General features: G+C 56.5%; 1 protein-coding gene across 1 annotated transcript in view; it reads right to left on the reverse strand.

The window, feature by feature from the left end:
• Positions 1 to 20,995, reverse strand: part of SDK2 (sidekick cell adhesion molecule 2) — a 205,433-nt gene that overhangs the window by 38,665 nt on the left and 145,773 nt on the right. Inside the window, exons 17-28 of the mRNA XM_081110258.1 lie at positions 19,543 to 19,724; positions 18,790 to 18,905; positions 9,431 to 9,626; positions 9,151 to 9,249; positions 8,273 to 8,464; positions 7,679 to 7,800; positions 5,415 to 5,524; positions 5,167 to 5,317; positions 3,338 to 3,575; positions 2,483 to 2,598; positions 1,619 to 1,808; positions 32 to 130 (exon numbers count right to left, since the gene is read on the reverse strand). Of these exons, the coding sequence (XP_080966384.1) occupies positions 32 to 130; positions 1,619 to 1,808; positions 2,483 to 2,598; positions 3,338 to 3,575; positions 5,167 to 5,317; positions 5,415 to 5,524; positions 7,679 to 7,800; positions 8,273 to 8,464; positions 9,151 to 9,249; positions 9,431 to 9,626; positions 18,790 to 18,905; positions 19,543 to 19,724 (1,811 nt within the window). The remainder of the gene's footprint in view (positions 1 to 31; positions 131 to 1,618; positions 1,809 to 2,482; positions 2,599 to 3,337; positions 3,576 to 5,166; positions 5,318 to 5,414; positions 5,525 to 7,678; positions 7,801 to 8,272; positions 8,465 to 9,150; positions 9,250 to 9,430; positions 9,627 to 18,789; positions 18,906 to 19,542; positions 19,725 to 20,995) is intronic.

Consider the following 20,995-nt stretch of genomic DNA (forward strand, 5'->3'; position numbering starts at 1 on the left):
TGGCCGGGGCACGGGATGGGGAAAGGCTTACCGAGGATGATGCCGTTGGGGGCCGCGGGGGGCTGCCAGATCAGCCGCACGGACGTGGTCCTCACCTCCGGGAAGAGGATGCCCATGGGGGGCCCCGGGACTGGGGGGACGAAGAAGAAGCGGTGACAGTGAGCGAAGCTGCTGCTCAGCCCTGAGCCGGGTCAGCTCTGGCAGAGCAGCGTGGTGGGGGGCACCCCGCTGGACAAACTCCACGGGGCGCTGCTCTGTGCCTGGCACCGTGTCCTAACACAGTGTCCGCACACGAAGATGCTATCGGAGGTCTCTACCCTCAACATGGGCATGACTGGCAGGAATGAGGAGAGACCTTTAGCTTGGTCTGTGCACATGTGCACACATTAGGTCCATGCCCTCAGCGCCGGGCAAGGAGGTCTGTGCTTTATTATTATTATTTTTAAAAATATATTTTTATTGATTTCAGAGGGGAAGGGAGAGGGAGAGAGAGAGAAACATCAATTATGAGAATCATCCATCGGCTGCCTCCTGCATGCCCCCTACTAGGGATCAAGCCAGCAATCTGGGCATGAGCCCTGATCGGGAATTGAGCTGTGGCCTCCTGGTTCATAGGTCAATGCTGAGCCACGCTGGTCAGGCAGGTCTGTGCTTTAGAAGGTACCACTCTGACTTCCTGCCCCCATGGGGTGAGGCAGCTGGGGGGAGGCGGAAGGGGGCATGGCCACCCTGAGCCCACACCACTCCTCTTTCTAGACCTGGAATCCTCTGCCCAGACAGGCCCAAGCCTGCTCCCAGGGTCTGCACAGGCCTGTCTCCCAGGCCCACCCCTGCAGACGTGCACCTCTGGATGGAGGGGTGGCTCTTTGGTGCGTGCGGATGGGGCACTGAATGGCACGGGCTGGAGGAGAGGAAGGGAGAAGCCCGGGGGTGGGGGGTGGCACTCCTCATGTGATGCCGCAGTACGCCCAGAAGGCTGAGGTTTCTAAACTTGAACTTGGCCTTCCAGGTCATATGAGGATATATTTGTCAAGGTAGGAGGACAGGACGTATTCAATTTAACAGCTCATTCGCTCGATTTATAACTTCAGACTCTATGGACATAGGGTGTATGGGCTTCCTCTTGCATTCCTGTCTGGGCCCCACAGATGTCTGTGGGGGGTGGTCTGTGAGTACGTGTGTGGGGAGAGGGAGGGGCAGGGGACCTGTCCGCCTTTGCCACAGGGATGAATGCCCGGAGCCCCGTTGGCATCTCTCTTTTGCACACAGGACCAGGGGGCTTGTGCCCAGGGAAAATCAAGCCCTTCCCTCCCACAGGCCTCAACTCAAAGGTGAACCTGCCCCAGGTGAACAGGACATCAAAACAGGTGCAAAGTGTCTATTCTGGACATTTGTCCCAGAGAGAGAGAGAGAGAGAGAGAGAGAGAGAGAGAGAGAGAGAGAGAGATCAGATGTCAAAATGTCAAAATGTCAAACTGCCCCTGTGTGGTCCTTCCGTCCTTACAGAGGCGCAGTCTGTAATCAGCCTCCCCCCGAGGGGGGTGGTGACCCCCAGCGACCGACTTCTCCCAGGAACAGCGGGTGACCCCAGAGGGGTGGGGGCAGGGACGGGACTCACCGTCATCCAGCGTCCGCTCCAGGACCGGGGGGCGGCTGGGGCTGCCGTCCCCGATGCGCGTGAAGGCCAGCACCTGGACCTCGTAGAGCACGTACTTGCCCAGGCCCGTGAGCTGGACGCTGAGGGACGCGTTGCCTTCCACCAGCCAGACCCGGGGCTGGGGGTCCGAGTCCTTCTCCCTGTACAGCACCTGCCGGAGCCCAGCGCCGGGTGAGGACCTCGCCTCGGCCTGCCTCTGCCCTGCCAGCCCGTCTCCTAAGTCCCCTGCCCAGGGGCCGAGGGGCGGATGGAACAGGTAGACTTGGGCTCCTTGCAGTGGCTTGGCCCCAGGGAGGCATGGGGAACGGGGAGGTGGCGGGGGGGGGGGGGGACCCAAAGACGCACTCAGCCAGGGAGCTGGGAGTTTCCTTAGAGAGCACCCAGGTAGGAAAACAGGCCCTGAGAGGGCGTGTGACTTGCTCAAGGTCACACAGCCAGTAGTGGCAGAGCCGGGACCTGAAGGCACATCTCCCGACTTCCAGGCCAGGGCTGGACTAGGCAGGTAGGTTTGGCTTTGGGGAGGGATTCTAGAAGGTGATAGAAAATGACGCTGAGCCCATCGGAGCTGAGAGTGAGGCTTGGGGCTCCCAGCGTGACCTCCTGGGGGAGGCAGAGCAGCCCCAAGGACCCCATGCCTTCCCTGGAAACCGGGCCCCCCCCAACCCCTAAGGGAGGACTCTGGTTGCCATGGCGACTGGTGGATGAGAAGCCAGATCCCTTGTGCCCACTCTGGAGGCAGAGGCTGAGCCCCAGGGGGCAGGGCACGCTGGATGGGGAAGCTGGTAGAGAGCCTGGGCCTCCCCCCGACCCCGGAGCGGGACTCACCTTGTAGCCCAGCAGGAGCCCATTGCGCTCGGCCTCGGGGACCGGGCTCCAGCGCACCAGCATGCTGCTGGAGGTGGTGGCCAGCGCAGACACGTTGGTGGGGCCCGAGGACGGGACTGAGGGAGAAAGCGGGCGAGGAGGATGGCGTCGGGACCTAAACAGGACCCTACGGTGGACAGGAGGGGAGTGGGGCCCGGGGAGAAAACGGGGCTCAGTCCCCAAGGGGAGAATTTCCCTCCATGATTCCTTCTGGCTGTGGCCCGTCACAGATGCTGTTCCTTCAGGTCAGCTGCCCCCTCCTCTGCTCAGGCTAACCGTGGGATGAGCCTGCATCTCCTTCCAGCACAGCAGGGAGGGCGGGCAGGGCCGGGGCGGGAGGGACCTGTCATTTCCAAGGTGCCAGGACAAAGCCACAGGGAGGAAACCACACGTGGACAAACGAGGCGGCCTACAGGCTGGGGGCTCAGATTCTCTGGGTGACCCCCTGCCAGGCCCCTGTGAGCTGCTGGTTGTGTTTCTGGAATGTTCTGGGATATAAGCCACCCCCTATTCTATTTGGGGTCTGTGCCCCATTTTCTTCCCCAGACCCCACTCCACCCCTAAGGCTCTTTCAGGCACCCTGGTGCCAGAGTTCAAGGTGAGGGCGTAGATGGGGGGACAGTGGGCACAGCGTGAGCAGCGGGAATAGCCATGAGACAGGAGATATGCAGGGCTCTGCTGGGACGTGAACACAAATAGAACCACTGCGCCAGGTTTGTGCCCTTGGGCAGACCTGAGGGCAGAGAGACAAAGGTGGGGGTGTCCCAGCCACAGACGCTGGGAAGCCATGGGGTGGCTGGCTCGAGGGGGCGGTACCTGACTCCCGCGTCCTGCCCATCACCATCTGGCTCCAGGGCCCGTTCCCGATGGCGTTGAAGGCCTGGACCTGGACGCGGTACTCCGTCCACTCCTCCAGGTCCTCGATGGTGTACTCCCGCTCCACACGGTCCAGGACCACGTGGCTCAGCACCCTGCCGTGGCCGTCTGCCCGGCTGTATTTAATCTTATAGCCCACCGACTCGGGGTTCCCGTTGTATTCCATCTCCGGGAGAGGCTGCAGGAGAGCAGGGGTGGGGCAGGACAGCTGTGAGGCCAGGCTCACCCTGGGTACAAAGAACTGCCTGTGCCTCCTCTTCCAGGGAGCTCCAGGATTACTCCACCCACCGTCCTGAGAAGGTGAAACTGTGCTTCTGATGGGCCCCGTCTCCCTCTCTCTCCGCGCCAGGCTCCAAGGAGAGGCAGCACCCATTCCTTATTGTACACGTGACAAGTGCACCCCCCGCTAAGGGAGGCAGACCGGGAGGCAGGCCCACCAAGGCTGTCTGCCCAACACACAGATGAGCAAGGCCCTGTTGGCTCTGGCTGCCTCTACCGCTTGGCTCCCTCACCCAGGCTGCCCACGTGCACTTACTTATTGCCTACAACATGCCTGGTCTCACTCATGCCTGCCCTGGAGACCGCATCCCGCGTGTGGACAGGCACCAGTCACTGTCAGGAAGTCCCTCTGCCCAGCAACCCTCAGTCTCTCCTGCTGTATTTCAGACCCTTCTTCTTATTTGTGTCTCAGTGAAGGGGAGAGATGTATTCCTTTCCTGGGCCTACGCCCTGGCTGGTGGGACTGTGGTCTCTGGCTCCAGGTCGTTTGGATAAACTTGGGCAATGCTGACACGCAGTAGAGGTGTATGCACGTTGGGGTAGCCGGGGATCAGAAGCAGGTGTCCGCCCGGGGCCGCCCTTCAGATTCTCCTCTGAGGCTGGCAGAGATGAGCTGGGGAGCCCTCAGTTCTCACCCCCACCCCTCCTTCTGCATTCCCACGGGCTCCCCACAACCTAAGCCACCTTCTCCCATTCCCCGGCCTCACTCCCCACATCTTCCCTCCTGCCAGGCCCGCTCCTGGACACCCAGTGGAACAGACCAGAGACCACTGTACAGCCATTGGGGGCGGCCGTGTGCGCATGTCCCTTCCCTGCTGGGATGTGAGCTCAAACGGAACCACAGCTCCAGCTTTTGTGCCCTTGGAAGGTCCTGAGGGCTCTGAGTTTTGGGGCCCAGACTCCCCTACCAGGCTGTGGACAGGGCTCAAAGCCTGACTTTGAATAAAGCATCCAGAAGAGTTCCTGGCGGGAGGGAATGCCCTCAGCACACCAGCATGATTTCCTCCTGCAGGGTCGCCTGGGGTAGGCATAACCCTGATCTGTGGGGACAGCCTGAGAGCTGCGCCCTCCCCCTCAAACTCAGAAGCAGCCCTTACCTGACATCTGAACCCCAGACCCACCCCTGGGAGCTGTGTGGCTGTGGGTGAACTCCTAACCTCTCTGAGCCTCTGTTTTTTTTTAACTGCAAATTGGACTGATCATGTGTCCTTTGCGGGATTTCTGGGAGGATTAAATGGAATTAAAAATGCAAAAATGCTTGGCACAGGGCAATGCCCAATACACAGCGTTTCCTAGCCCCCTCTCCTCACGCGGCACTTGCTAAGATCGCTGATCAGGCACCCTTCCAGGCTGGAGGTGGGAGAGAGAAAAGGGAGCTGTAGGTGCTTTGGGGGACACCCCCTTTGCTGTGGCCCCTTGGAGGCAATGGCACCTCTGCAGGTGATAAGGATGGAGGAGTCGTCCCGCCCACTGCCCTCGGGGAGCCTCACCGTCCAGCGGAGCCACAGGCTGGTCTCACTGGCCGTGCGCAGGGTCACGTTGGCTGGGGCCATGTCGGGGGGCGCCTGGAGGGTCTGGATCTTTCTAGAAGGCTGGCTGGGAGGGCTGGTGCCCACGATGTTCACCTGGCGCATGCGGAAGCTGGGGTGGGGGTGGGGATGAGCAGGATGGTGAGGGCAGGCCCCCGGGCCAAAGCCCGTCCCCCTCTGGGCAGCCCTCCCACTGCCGGCCCCATTACCTGTAGTGGGTGAAGGGGTTGAGGTCGGGCACCTCCATGGAGCGGGCGTCGGGCTCGTTGGCGAGCTGGTGAACCAGCAGCCACTCCTCTCCCTCCCCGACCACGCCCACCTGGCGAGGGAGATACCCTTAGACCTTCCCATCTGGGGGCCCACGGCAGGCGCTCTGAGCCCCGGCTTCTAAGAGGTACCAGCCCTGCCCAGGGAAGGTCCTGACTCAAACCCCAGGGCTCACCTGGAGGGCACCGAGATGGGGCCACCATCTGTCCAGGCTCTTAAACGTGACTTCATGTGTGACCCCCAGCCTGCCTGCATCTGAGTCTCATGTTATAAACCCACTCCTGTGCCCCGCCCTCGAGAGAGCCGATCCCTGAGGCTGGTACCCAGGAAGCTGCATTCAACAAGCCCCCTAGGTCCGTGGTCGGCAAACTGCGGCTCGCGAGCCACATGCGGCTCTTTGGCCCCTTGAGTGTGGCTCTTCCTAAGCCTTAGGAGTACCCTAATTAAGTTAATAACAATGTACCTACCTATATAGTTTAAGTTTAAAAAATGTGGCTCTGAAAATAAATTTCAATCGTTGTACTGTTGATATTTGGCTCTGTTGACTAATGAGTTTGCCGACCACTGCCCTAGGTGATTCCCAGAACACCCTCCAAGCTTCTAAAACCCCAGCTAGTCTGACCGGGTGTCGCTCAGTGGTTGAGCATTGACCTATGAACCAGGAGATCATGGTTCAGTTTCTGGTCAGGACACATGCCCGGGTGGTGGGCTCAATTCCCAGTGTGGGGCGTACAGGAGGCTGCTGATCAATGATTCTCATCATTGATGTTTCTCTCTCTCCCTTCCTCTCTGAAATCAATAAGAATATGTATATTAAAAATGAAAAAATCCTATATAATAAAAGCATAGTATGAAAATTGTCCCCTCGACCGGGAATTCATCCAGGAGTTCAACCAGGGGGCAGGGCCAACTGAGGGAAGGGAGGGAGTGCCCAGCTGGCAGCCAGCAGCTGCTAGGGACCCTCCCAGTGCACTAATTTCATGCACTGGGCCTCTAGTAATAAAATAAAACCCCAGCTAAATCAGAACTGGAATTCCTGGGGGTATGACTGGGCACTGGGACTCCTGAGTGCTCTCCTGCAGGTTTCAAGGGCTGCAGGCCGCTCATCAATAAGTCAGCCAACAACAAATGCTGGCGAGAATGTGGGGAAAGGGACCCTGGTGCACTGTTGGTGGGAATGCAGACTGGTGCCGCCATCATGGAAATCGGTATGGCAATTCCTCAAAAAATTATGCCTGGAACTACACACGACCCACCCATCCCACTTCTGGGCATCCACCTGGAAAAATCCAAAACAAGAATTCGAAGAGAAAGGTGCGCCCCTATGCCACTGCAGCGTTATTAGCAATAGCCAAGACACGAAAGCCCCCCGGGTGTCCACCCACAGATGAATGGATACAGATGTGGGGCATGTAGTTAATGGAATATTACTCAGCCAAAAAAAAAAAAAAAAAAAAAGAAATCTTGCCACTTGCGAGAACATGGATGGACCTAGAGCAGCCGTGGGCAAACTACGGCCCGCGGGCTGTTCTACCGGGCCCGCGGAGCCGAAAGAGCAGAGGGTTCTCTTGCTCTCTCCTCTGCTCCTTCACCAGCAGCAGCGTTAACATGTATTAGTTCACACAAACACTCCATCCATGCTTTTGTTTGGGCCCTCCGGTCCAGTTTAAGAACCCATGGTGGCGCTCGAGTCACAAAGTTTGCCCACCCCTGACCTAGAGGGTGTTATGCTAAATGAAATACATCAGACAGAGAGAGACAAATACCACATGATCTCACTTACATGTGGAATCTAAGAAACAACAAAACAAAACAGAAAGGGGCCCACAGAGAGACAGAGAACAAGCTGCCAAAGGGGAGGGGCTGGGGGCTGGGGATTTACTAATAATAACAGTAATAGTAATAATAATAATAATAAAGTTAAAAATAAAGAGCTGCAGGTGATAGCTGGTTACTTTTCTCGGCCAGCCAGTCACTGCCCAGGCCTGAGGGGTCCATGGGGATCTGGTGTGCATTTGTGTGCCCAGGTGGACAGGGGGAGGGGAGACAGAGTTGGGACCATTTTTGGCGTGTTTGCCCATCTGATGGCTGCATGTGACAGTGCACACAGACGTGGGGACATAGGATTTTGCGCCCAGGAGCATGGGCACGCCCGAGGCTGGGAGCGGGCTTCCCGGGCGCCAGGGCTCCCCTGCACAGGCCTTACCTGGGCCTCCACCAGCCAGCGGGAGATGGAGGTTTTCCCGTCGTAGCCAGGCTTGAACTGCAAGGTCACGGAGCGGGGGCCGATGTTGGAAATGCCCAGGTTGGTGGGGGCGCCTGGGAGTTCTGAAAAAAAAAAAGAAAAAAAAAAAAAAAAAAGGCAGGACTGAAGCGATTTGGGGGATTTGGGGCGAGAGGGATGTCACTCCACGCGGGACAAGACTCTCTGGGCACAGAGGGCACTGTGCCACCCTTTTCCTAGGACCCTCTGAGCAGGAAGGAGCATGGTGTGGACTCATCCTGACAACACAGTCCTTGTCCCGTGTCCGTGGCTCAGCACATCGGGTCCTGAGACAGGCATAGGGGCTGACGGGTCCCCCCAAGGGCTTCCTCTCCGGGGGTCTGCATGTGAGCAAGAGGCTCACAGGGGAGCTGGGGGCTGCTTTTCTGAGAGCCACGGGCGGAGGCCTGGACGCAGGAGGGGACCTGCTCTGGGAAGACGGGGGACAGGGACCCAGGGAGGGGAGCTCTGTGGGGAGACAGACCACATTCCTGAAGGACGAGGGACCTCCTGAGTGGGAGCCCTCTGGGCACCTACCTGGAGGCACCCCGGAGGAGATGGTAGAGGCAGACACCTGGCCCTGGCCCTTGGCGGTCATGGCGGCCACCTCGATGGTATAGGTGGTGAGCGCGGTGAGGCCCGTCACGCGGTATTCCAGGGTCACGTTGGGCAGGTAGTGTGTCACGCGTGTGTTGGTGCGGTTATACTCCTCCCAGGAGATCCGGTACCCTGGGGACCCCGGGCCGCGTGAGCTTGGCCATGGCCGTGAGCTGGCCTGGACCCGCTGCCCTGCCCCTCATGCCTTCACTTGTCCACAGAGGGCTCCGCACAGGAAGCCCTGGGACCGAGGCAGGCGGAGGCACCTGGCCCAGGGCCCCACGTGCTGCTTGTGGGGGTGGGGGGCACCCCCATGGGCAGGGCGGGGATGAGCAAGTCCTCATGGTGGCCATGTGAGGGCTGGGGCTGAACATGGGGATGCATCACAGAGTGGAGGGGCCGTGAGCATTATTATTATTATTTTTAATCTGAGAGGCCCCTTATGAAGCTGGGGACACTGGAACAAGGAAGGGCTGGGGAAATGAGCCTAGGCTGGTCGGCTTGGCTCACTAAGAAGTCAAACTAGGGGCCTCGGGGACAGTTTCAGGGGGTTTGCCCGGGACAAACTGCCACTGCTCTTTGCTCCCCTGGTTGCAAGCCTCATGGGGTCCCTTAGAATCTAGGAGATGCATGCCTGTGGGGGAAGAAAGGGGTGGGGGAGTGTGGGCGTGCTCCTGGGAGGGAGGGCCAGTTCCTCCCCGGAGGGTGTTCTAAGCAGGAGTGGCTGCTGGGAGCTGGGGATGGGCACCAGGTCGGAGGCAGAGGGATGGGCTAGGGGACCTTCTCCTCCCCCAGGCCCGTGACAGCGCGGTGCCCACCTGTGAGGATGCCGTTCTTCTCCCCCGGCTCTTGCCAGCTGACCTTCAGCGAGGTGTCCAGGATGTCACTGAAGCTCAGGTGCCCCACAGGCCCAGGCACTGTACCCCAAGAGGACCCCCACCCCACCCAAGGCCAGTTAGAGCCAGAGAGAGACCACCGTCTGCAAGACAGCCCGGGGTGTCCCGGGGCGCCCAGGATGGGAGAGAAGACCAGGCCGCCCTGTGCCTGGCCCCCTGGTGGGTGGGCAGGGCAGAGGCTGCAGGGGCCGGGGGTGCCTACCATCCTCCAGGGTGCGCACCAGCTGCGGGCTGCTGCGGGGCCCGTCCCCAGGGGTGGTGAAGCACAGCACGGATGTGAAGTACTCCGTGAACTTCTTCAGGCCCGACACGAAGCCCACGTGGACGCTGTCTTGAAAGTTGGGTCGGGCAGTCACCATGGTAACCTCCTCTTCCTGCTCCGGCTCCCAGGCGATCAGCTGGGGAGAGGCCGGCAAGGAAGGCAGGGGAGTCAGAAGGTTCCAGAAGAGGCTGGGCGTTCTCCTGCAGGCTGGGCTGATGGACAGACAGTGTCCAGGAGCCCAGATCCCTGCGGTCGCTCCTCTCAGGGAACGGGTGGCCGTGCCGATACCCACAGGCCACCGGAGCCCGTGTCCCGGGAGCGCGCTCCGGCCGGCTGTTCCACTCCGCTCACCAGGTGATGGCGCGGCACCGCGAGTCACGATGGCTTTGCAGATCCCACAGCGACCCCACCAGGGAGAGGGCTGATATTTTACCACGATGAGCTACATGGTCTGTAGGTCCGGTGCACAAGGAAGATGGAGGGCCCCCTCGAGCAAAAATCATTAAGAATTTCAAGATGACGGCAGCGGAGCACTGAGCCGGGCCTGGGGTCCTTCTGAGCGTGGAGCCCGGAGCCACCCAGGAAGCTGGCCCTGCTTTTTACAGACGAGGAAACTGGGGCCCAGAGAGGCTCCGTGACTGACTCGGTATCACACAGCAAAGTGGAGAGATGAGGTCTCTAACTCCAACACCTGGCCTGCCACACATCTCCCTCTGGGCTGGGCGGCTGCCCCCTTGGGGTTCTCCTGAATTTGGAGCCTGAACGCTGGCTCGAGGTTAACTCTTATTCTTTAAACTTGTCCCAAGTTGGGATTTTAGTCTTAACCATTCCCCAGAGATGGGCACCAGCAGGAAATCCCGTGGAAATTCAGCATCTCTTTTTGTCTCATCTCCCCCCTGCAAGCACCACCCATGGCTGCGTAAGCTTCCTGCCTCCCTTTCCTCCTCTTCTTGTCCCTTTATAAAAAGATTAAAAAAAAAATTCCTCATCCGAGGATATGTTTACTGGTTTGAGAGAGAGAGAGAGAGAGAGAGAGAGAGAGAGACATCGATGTGAGAGAAACATGGATTGGTTGCCCCCTATATATGCCCTGACCGGGGATTGAACCGTAACCTTTTAGTGAGCGGGATGATGCTCCAAGCAACTGAGCCGCCCAGTCTGGACTCTTCCTGCTTCTCTCTCTCTCTCTCTTCTTAAAAAGTTTTTATTGATTTCAGAGAAAAAGGGAGAGAAGCATCAATGATGAGAATCATCGATAGGCTGCCTCCTGCACACCCCCTACTGGGGGTTGAGCCTGCAACCTGGGCATGTGCCTTGACCGGGAATCGAACTGTGACCTCCTGGTTCACAGGGCCTCCTGGCTCCTAGGTCGACACTCCACCTCTGAGCCACACCACCCAGGCTCTTCCTGTCTCCCGATCCCTCACCTCACACTCCCGTTTTCCGGGTCCTTCAACTGTCTCCAGCCTGACAGCTGGTCTCGGAGATTCCCTCATTTATTTGAAGTTGATTAAACAGCAATTAATGGTGAAAAGCAACACTCGATGGGTTTTAATAAGCGCGGGTATTTATAGATCTAAAACAATACCCAGCCGACGCCTCCTGATTAACGCCCGCCATCACATGCTTCATCTTCTCCTTTCAGGGACACGTGTTTATTCAGGACGTTTGGAAATCTAATCGCTATTGTGAAAAGATAGCCTATGGCAAGCTAATTAGACACTAATTAGACCCTAAAAATACTAATCAGAAACCCTAAGTGGCATTTAATAAGTATGTTAAATATCCTCTTTATTTCAGTTATCTTGTTTCATAGCAATTAAATCGCCGAACTTCTGCGGAGTAGATTAAGAAACAAGTTTAATGTTTTAATTTAATTAATGTAAATTTGGATTAATCACGCCATCGGAATGAATTGTGTGGCGTGTGCCCCAGCGGGTGCAGAATCTGGGTAAATATCATTGCATTGGGTTTAGGCCAGTTACACTTACTACCATTAAAGAAACCAAGGACAGTCCTGGCGGGTTTGGCTCAGCGGAAAGAGCATCGGCCTGGGGATTGAAGGGTCCCGGGTTCGACTCAGGTCAAGGGCACGTACCTTGGTTGCAGGCAGGATCCCAGGCCCTGGGCGGGGCGTGTGCAAAGGAAACCAATCAATGTGTCTCTCTCACATCAATATTTCTGTCTCTCTCTCTCCCTTCCACTCTCTCTAAACATCAATGGGAAAATACCCTCACGTGAGGATTAACAAAATAATAAAAAATGAAGACTGACAACAGCAAAGACACAAAGGACAAAGGGTGTCTTCCCAGGCGCCTTGAAACAGTGCCCCGCGGGACTGTCCAGAAGGAGCCCAGAAGGAGGGCGGAGGGTCCCGGCAGCGTGGTTTGAGGTCACGGCAACAACCCCAGGCCAAAGCCCACGATGGTGGCAAGACCGCGGTTGTGTCAAACTGATTACGCTGGGACTCGAGCCACGCGTCCTTCTCCAGCTGCATCTGAAGACCAGGAGGGTCAGGTGGAGTGGCCTCAAGGTCCTCAAGGCCAGGAAACACTGCCACTGCCCCGAGCACCTTCTCTTGGGCTCCGGGCAGCGGTGGATGGGACCGCGGGCCCAGCACACACAACAGGCTACAGCCTGCTGGGCAGTCAGCCTCTCTGGGCCTGGCCCTGGGCCAAGGCCATCACTGACCAGCCCCATTTCATCAGCACAGTGAGGCCTCGATGGGAACCACTGTCGCGTGCCGTGACCGAAAGGGACACGGAGGCTCAGGGTGGTTGGGGAACCTGCATGGGAACCCACTGGGGTCTGGCCTCAGATCTGTGGACCCGAGACCTTGGGTGAAGACCACTGAGGGGCACACGGCGGCCGGCTGAGTGTTAGGGGCCTCTTGGCACCTCTGTGCCGCTCCCGCCAGCTCGGGCTCACAGCGGATTCACTCCAGTAGGCCTTGGTCTTGGACTCTAAGCAGACCTGGCTGCCCCGAGCATGGCTGGGGCGAGTGTGTGTTGGGGGAGGAACATCACACCTAGATTCTGGGACAGGCAAGTCCCCCTTAGGGAGCAGGGGTCCAGGGAGGTCACCCTCTAACCAAAGAGTATGTATGTGTGTGTGTGTGTGTGTGGAGGGCAGCATGTGCAGCCAAAGCAGAGAGAAAGCCGGAGAGAGCCCCGTTCTGTCACTTACTGTGTGACCCTGGGAGAGTCACTCAACCTCTCTGGGCCTCAGGCTACTATTGGGGACAGTAATAGCTAGCTGGTGGAAGCAGTGCATGATGGGGTTGAGAGTTAGGATAGTAAGGATGGCCCGACGGCTTCTGGAGTTACAAAAAGAGAAAAAGTCAGGGACATTCTCTCTTTCCCTTCCTTTGCCATTCCCTCTCTCCGTCTGACTCGGCATTTGATGGATTCCCACGAAACATTCTGGGACGTAAGAAATGAACAACAGTTCCCTGGAGTGGGGAGAGCTCTGGGGTGGGCGGCCTAGAGCCAGGCAGACGAGGGGCTGGAGTGGGATGTAGGGCGGCTGCTACAGGGTCATCCCTTTACATCTGTTGGTGTCTGAATCATATACATTTATTTCTTGTTAAAAATTAGTGTAAAAAGTTAAAAACTATAATGGGGAATTTGGCAATAGTAGCAAAATTATCTACATATTTATCCTCTGACCAAGCTATCTTATTTCTTAGAATCCACTCCTACGTTAGATGTAAAAACATGAAATGATATTTGCACAAAGCTACTCACTGCAAGAAGGTTTGTTAAGCCAAAGATTGGAAACCCCAGAAATGTCTGCAGTGGGGAGCCGGTGGACTAGACTATGGGATCCTATATAATAAAGAGCTCATATGCTAATTAGACTGGACGAAGCCGGGGCTGCGAGGGCCGAATTTCATGCCTCGGGCCTCTAGTATTTACACATGGAGTTGGATACAGCTGTATAGGAAGGAAGAAGGAATAGCTCCATATACTCCTATGGGGTGGTCTCAGGACGTCACGCACACAAAAAAGCAAGATTGAGAAAGTGTGTGGAGTTCGCTGTCATTTATCCAGAAGGGAGAGGATATACTTTTACCCATATGTGTATGCCCTTGCTTATGTTAAAAAAAACCCTCACAAAACGTAAGGAAAAAACAAAAAGAAATCAAACCTCCGACGGAGGGAGAGGCCGGAATTCAGGCTGATTTCCCCTGAACTGACTACTTTGCTCTGTAGATTTAACTGTGGAGGCCTATACACAGGCTACATAATTACAAAATGAAATGAAATTAAAAATAATCAATCCCTAAACATCGAAAACCACAGTGAACCCGACGAGCCTGACCGAGCGCGTACGGAGTCGCACCATGTCACACGGTGAGAGCCTGTACCAGGGGAACCAGCCGCTCGCGGGGGGAAGTCCCCCCTCGGATGCCCTCTGAGCTCGGAGAGCACCGTGAGCGACAGAAACCGTGCTCAGTAACGAAAGTGCTGCGGTGCCCATTCCGAGGCCGTGGCGGGCGTTTGGGGGGCAGCATGCGGGGACTGGACGAGAGACCCATGAGAGTATGAAGATGTCCTGCAATTGAACTGGAAGTGTCAGTCTGTGTTTTATCCTAAAATCAATAACACACACCACAGTATTTCCTCGCTGTCTATGCACAGGGCCTCGGAACAGCACCCAGGGCTGGAGCAAGGACACCCCGGTGCCCAGACTGTGGCATCTAACTCTCACTTCTGCTAAGGGAACAAGACTCCTGGAAGACATGGCTGCCCCCGGGCACGGCGTAGGAAATGTAGATAGCATGGGACGTCTTGTCATAGGGACAGCAAGGAAGCTATCGAAGACTAGCGGGCGCCATGTCAAAAGGATTCATGAGGGCCCTAGCTGGTGTGGCTCAGTGGATAGAGCACCAGCCTGCGGAAAGAAGAGTCCTGGGTTCGATTCCGGTTAAGGGCACATGCAGGGTTGCCGGCTCGATCCCCAGTAGGGGGCGTGTAGGAGGCAGCCGATCAATAATTCTCTTTCATCATTGATGTTTCTCTCCCTCCCTCTCTCCCTCTCTCTCTCTCCCTTCCTCTCTGATGTCAATAACAAAATATATATTAAAAAAAAAGAAAAGAAAAAGGATTCATGAGTCAACCTGAAGAGGCCAATGACGGGTTAATTTGGCATCACTAAGAATTATTATGGCACCTGGCTGGCGTGGCTCAGCGGTTGAGAGTTGACCTATGAACCAAGAGGTCATGGTTTGGTTCCCGATCAGGGCACATGCCCTGGTTTCCGGGCTTGATCCCCAGTGTGGGGTGTGCGGGAGGCAGCCGATCAATGATTCTCTCTCATCATTGATGTTTCTCTCTCTCTTCCTTTCTTTCTGAAATCAATAAAAAATATATTAAAAAAAAGAATTATAATGGCAATGGATTGAGACATATCAGAGGTGTTTTTAAGAATTCTTAAGTATATAATACTACTACCCAAATCAAAGCAAAACAAAAAGATGCCTTCCTACCCCAATCCAAAGTCACCTGTCCCCTTACCAGTTACTAGGGAACCAGTTCATTATTCTGAAAATTGCTCGGTAATGGGAGAGAGCGGAGTGTTTACCATGCTTTTCCTGGATGAACGCTGCCTTTGGATAAACAACAAGTGGGTAAGGAGAAAATTCTTTAAAAGAAAAGATTTCAGCTAATCAATCAAGACAAAACCCTAACATTGGACTGTCCCAATTTGGCAAGTCCTATTGAAATGACAGATCACGGCAGGCCCGTCAGTGGGCGCCACGCCACAGTGAGAGCGGCCGCACGTCCTGCCTTCTAATAAAAATACACGCCACCGTCCAGGGAGCAATCCTGGGAAAATAAAACCCGCAGACCCGAATCTGATCAAGCCTCTCATTCCAAGTCCAATTTACGGCAAAGATAGTTTTCGGAGGCCTGTGTTAAATGACCCCCCAGGGGTACAATCAGTAAGATCCAGACTGTGGGAAAGTCTATGGTACAAAGGACGGAGATTCTTAACTCAATAAATTGCTAGGGAAAAAAAAGGAAAGAAAAGAAAAGAGAGAGGGGATCTGCAGATCAACGGAGACCTACGCGCCCCCGCCCCCGCCCGCCCATAACAACAAAGAGACGCCAAGCCAAACCAAAGCAAATGCAATTGTGTGGCTCTCATCTGGATGCCAAAGCAAACAGACCAACTCGTAAGAGAAACCGTGTAGCAACGAGGGAAATTTAAATCCCAGTGGGTGCCTGATCGTATTAAAGGGGCTGTTGATCTTTTTAGGCACGAGACTGATAATGGCTTAAACAGAGACTTTATACTGTTTCTTGACAGAAATATGTATGGGTGACATGAGACTCCGGGGGTGTGGCTGAGGGTTCGAGAGCAGACGGAGCGCGTTTGGCTGTGAAAGGGTAGCTTCTGAAACCGGGGATGTGTGTATGGCTCACGACAAGCCCCTCTCTCCTTTTGTGGATGTTTGACATGTTTCACAATTAAAAGGGGGAAAAGGCCATTCCCACTGAGGTCTGCAGGGGACAAACACTGCTTTTTTCTCTCTGCGATACTGAGGGCCACAGAAGCAAGAAACAGAAACCCCGCTTGGATCCGTTTGTACTTAGAAAAAAAGTATCATTATTTTATAATAAACTCAAAGGACACTTTCTTTTCAATGTAAGAAAAGGTGCAGGCTCTGGAGCGTGAATCTGAGCTCTGTAGGCCCTCGGACTTGGAACAACTGACTTGCCTCTCGTGCCTCAGTTTCTTCTTCTGTAAAATGGGGTGATGCCGATAATGCTTCTCAGGGCTCTCCTGCAGCTTGCATGAGAGAGGAGTGAGCGTAGCTCCGGCGTCCCCCTCGGCACGTGGAAAGTGCCCTGTACACGTGAGCTCCTCTTACTCTTCCGCTGGCTCCTGTATTCCAGTATCTGGGCATCCCTTCCCTGACTCGTATCGAGCAGCTCCTGGGTGCTGGGCACGGGCTGGGCTCGGGTGGGCTCTGCAGCCTCCTTTAGTTCTGGGCTCTAATTGTCCTGGCCACTTGGCTGGCCTTCTCGGCGCCCCGGGAGCCATCTGCTTTAGAAGTTTGCAGCTGAGCCCTCCCATATGGGGAAGAAAACTTAGAATCAGCAGCACAAACCTAACTGTTCGCTGCTCGGATCCTCACATGAGTCGGGCCTTCTCCGTCCCTCCCCTGCCTCCCCCAGAGTCCCAATTAGCAGGCTTTCCAGCCAGTCAGGGCTGCCAGCCCTCAGCTGCAGCTCCTGGCCCCCCCCCCCCACCTGCCCCCCCCCCCCCCTGCCCAGGCCGTGGTGCCCTCTGGGGGAGAGTGAGAGGGCTGTGGCTGGGCGTGGTCAGCTCTGGCCCATCCCCACTTTGCTTAGAATCCAAGACTCAGGCCCTGGGTTGGGAGTCAGCACCGACCCGAGGAGAGGAATGAGAGAGGCCCAGAGACGGCCGAGGGCACCTCACCCTCAGCTGGCAGACCGTCCTCAGTCCCTCCCGCCCAGCCACGCCCGACGGCAGGGGGAACGGCCAAGGCTGCTAGTCCTAGAGCGATCTCGGTTGTTGGACACGTGCAGACCCGGCACGGAGGGCGTGCGGGAACCTTCCGGAGGGAGGTGTCTGCCATCACCGGATCCTGGGCTCAGAGCCACAGCCTGCAGTTCTCTCCCGGCCCTGGTCCCGGTCCCGGTCATAGCTGGCTCCCGACACTGCCCCTCAGACGCTGCCTCCCTCCCACATCTGGAGGGGCCGACCGCCTCCTCCCACCTGCCCAAGCCGCTGGGGCCAGGCTGCAAATGGGGCCCAGGGTGCGCTCCGGGCTCCTCGGGGAGAGAGGAGAGGCCAGGTGTGGGATCCAGGGTCTGGGTTCTAGGAGGGTGAAGTCCTGGCTTTTAGCGCAGTTACAGTTACAGCAAATTTACTGCCACTGCCATCACTGGTGCCATCACCGGTACTACCACCGTTACTGCCATGCTGTTACCACCGTTACTGCCACGCTTACCGCTACCAACGTTACAGTCTCTCTTACTGCTATTATTGCTATTGGTTGTGGGCTGAACTGTTTCTCCCTAAATATATACACCGAAGGCCCAAGACCCAGGACCTCAGAAGGTGACTGCATCTGGAGGCAGCCTTTAAAGGGGCAATGAGGTTAAAACGAGTCTTTAGGGTGGGCCCTCCTCCCATCTGACGTGTGCTTGTGAGAAGCGGGGATTTGGACACGGACACACACAGAGGGAAGACCATGTGAGGACACAGGGAGAAGACGGTCGTCTGCAAGCCAAGGACTGAGGCCGCAGAAGAAGCCCGCCCTGCCGACACCTGGATCTCGGACTGCCCGCCTCCAGAACGGTGAGAAAACGAAGCTCCAAGTCCCGCAGCCCGGGGGCACTTGGTTACGCATCCCGAAGCCGGAGCCACCGGATGCATTCCTGCTGCTACGGCTCCCACATCGTCCTCAGAGCAGTTTGCCGCGTGTTTGTCGTTGTGCTCAACACGTACAAACACTATCTCGCCTGGTCCTCGCACAGCCCTAAGGAACAGGCACTGGGATCTTCGCTGCTGGCAAATGAGGGAACAGAGGGTACTGTGGTTCCCAGCAGCTGGCACAGGGCACGGCGTGGGGCTCAGTAAAGACGAACTGAGGGAAGCTCAGCGAGATGGCAGAACCTGTTCAGGGAGCCAGCGACAGGCAGCGCTGGGACACAACCCAAGTCCCCGAGAGTCCTAGTCCTGAGCCCTTCACGGGGCGTGGGGTCAAGTCCAGCCCAAGGACACGGGACCCAGCAGGATGCCCGCGAGAAGTGGGTTCTGGATTCCTATGCCCCGTATGCCTCAGTCTGAAACAAACCCGGCTTTGTTCACAAGCCTGTCTCCCGGATCACGTGTCCCCTGCACTGGGTCACACCTGGGTGGCGGCCATCCTCCCCACGGCCGGTACCTGGCCTGGGAGAGAGTCCTCGGGCCCTTTCCCTTGACCACCTGTCCTCTGCTTGGTCTGAACCAATGGTTTTGAAAACAGACGGGGACTCCCTCCTGCCCGCCCTCTCACCTGTGCCTCCCTCCTGCCCGCCCTCTCACCTGTGCCTCCCTCCTGCCCGTTCCCTTGCCTGTGCCTCCCTCCTGCCCGCCCCCTCGCCTGTGCCTCCCTCCTGCCCGCCCTCTCACCTGTGCCTCCCTCCTGCCCGCCCTCTCACCTGTGCCTCCCTCCTGCCCGCCCTCTCACCTGTGCCTCCCTCCTGCCCACCCTCTCGCCTGTGCCTCCCGCCAGGCACCTCCCAGCTTCCTCTGGGACGAGGACGGGCCTCACGTACCTTGTAGCCCTGGTTGATGCCGTTGATGAACTGGGGGCTGGGGGCGTTCCAGGTGAAGCGGATGGTCGTGGAATTGGTGGCTTCTGCGTGCACGTTGCCTGGAGGGACCGTGGGGACTGGAGGAGAGCGGAGAGGGGGTGGGGGTGGAGGGGCACACACAGTTAAGTAGAGAAAACACAGGGATGGGGTCTGTGGGCTCTGCTTGCCGCCCCCCCCCCCCACTTCCCTCCCCGTGTAGACCAAACTGCCTTCTTTCTCTTGATTAGTTTGCATTAATAAAGCTTGTCTGGCCCAAAGAGAGAGAGAGAAACATTGACAGCTTGTGTGGCTCAGTGTCGACCTTGAACCAGGAGGTCATGGTTCAATTCCTGGCCAGGGCACATGCCTGGATTGCAGGCTTGATCCCCAGTTGGGGGTGTGCAGAAAGCAGCGGATAGATAATTTCCTCTCACCATTGATGTTTCTCTCTCCCTCTCCCTTCCTCTCTGAAATCAATAAGAATATGTAAAAAAAAAAAAAAATAAAGCTTGTCTGATCCATTTCACAGGGCATTGAGAAAGGAAAGTACTGGATATGAAAATGCCCAGGGTGGTGTTAGGCCCAACGCTAAGACGTAAGCTGGTTCGTGATCCAGTTAATGTGAGCCTTCGCAGAAGGTCCCTGAACCCCTGCAACCTCCGCCTGCATCGCGCTCGCCCCGACCTCTCCCTCTCCTCCACAGGCCCCTCCCCACGGGGCCACTGGCACACCCACCTCCCTGCAGCGTCCACTCGGTGACTTTGCCACTGTAGACGCCCAGCCCGGCGCTGTTATAGGCAGCCACCTCGATCTCGTAGTTGGTCCAGATGATGAGGTCCTCCAGCAGCAGGTTGTTGACGTCCGCATCCGTGATGTTCTTGAACTGGTACCCGACAGGCAGCCCGGCCAGGCAGTACCTGAGGGGAGGGAGTCAGGACGCACTGGGTTGGTGGTGGCTCGTGTGCCTCATCCAGTGGCTACCTGACTGGTTAACACACGTCTTGGGGACCATTCTGGCTTTTTAAAAAATATTTTTTAATTTTATTTTAAAAATATATTTTTATTGATTTCCGAGAGGAAGGGGCAACGAGAGAGATAGAAACATCAATGATGAGAGAGTATCATTGATCGGCTGCCCACAATGGGGATGGAGCCCGCAACCTGGGCCTGTGTCCTGACGGGGATTTGAACCGTGACTTCCTGGTTCATAGGTTGACCCTCAACCCTGGGGCCACACCACCGGGGCTGGGCTCATTTCCTTTCTCCCTCCAGGACAGTGGCTCTCTCTCTGGCTGGCCACTCACATGGGCAGAGAGAAAAAAGCCTGAGGCTGCCTATGCCAGCATTCCTACCTGCCACCAGAACAAAGAACACAGGGGAACAAGGAAGTGACACCTCTACAGGCAAATTCCCGAGGCTGGGAGCTCAGAGAACCAGGATGTGCACTTACCTTAGCTCTAACCTTGGGAGATTAGGGGCCCCCGGTGATCTGGGTGTTATTATACCCATAGCAGGGGTTCTCAAAGCCTTTGGGCGTGGAAAACACCTGGAGGGCTTGTTAAAACAGATTGCTGGGGACCCCCCGCCCCCCATGCTTCCCATTCAGGTCGGGGTGGGGCCTGAGAGTGGTTTCCAAGGCTCTCACTGCTGCAAGTTCTTCCCAGTGGTCGGCAAACCGCGGCTCACGAGCCACATGCGGCTCTTTGGCCCCTTGAGTGTGGCTCTTCCACAAAATACCGGCTCTTCCACAAAATACTGGCTCTTCCACAAAATACCGACTTCTGCGCATGGGCCACAAAGTTTCAATCGCACTGTACGTGCGCGCCCGCATGTGACATCTTGTAGAAGAGCCACACTCAAGGGGCCAAAGAGCCGCATGTGGCTCGCGAGCCGCAGTTTGCCGACCACGGTTCTAGACCAGTGGTTCTCAACCTTCTGGCCCTTTCAATACAGTTCCTCATGTGGTGACCCAACCATAACATTATTTTCGTTGCTACTTCATAACTGTCATGTCGCTACTGTTATGAATCATAATGTAAATATCTGATATGCAGGATGGTCTTAGGCGACCCCTGTGAAAGGGTTGTTCAACCCCCAAAGGGGTCGCGACCCCCAGGTTGAGAACCCCTGTTCTAGACGCCTAACCGCCATCCTTTCTACCAAAGGGTGGGCTTTTCTTACTGCCTGA

This window comes from Myotis nattereri, assembly GCF_964212035.1.
Source record: "Myotis nattereri genome assembly, chromosome: 16".
In the NCBI taxonomy this organism is placed as follows: domain Eukaryota; kingdom Metazoa; phylum Chordata; class Mammalia; order Chiroptera; family Vespertilionidae; genus Myotis; species Myotis nattereri.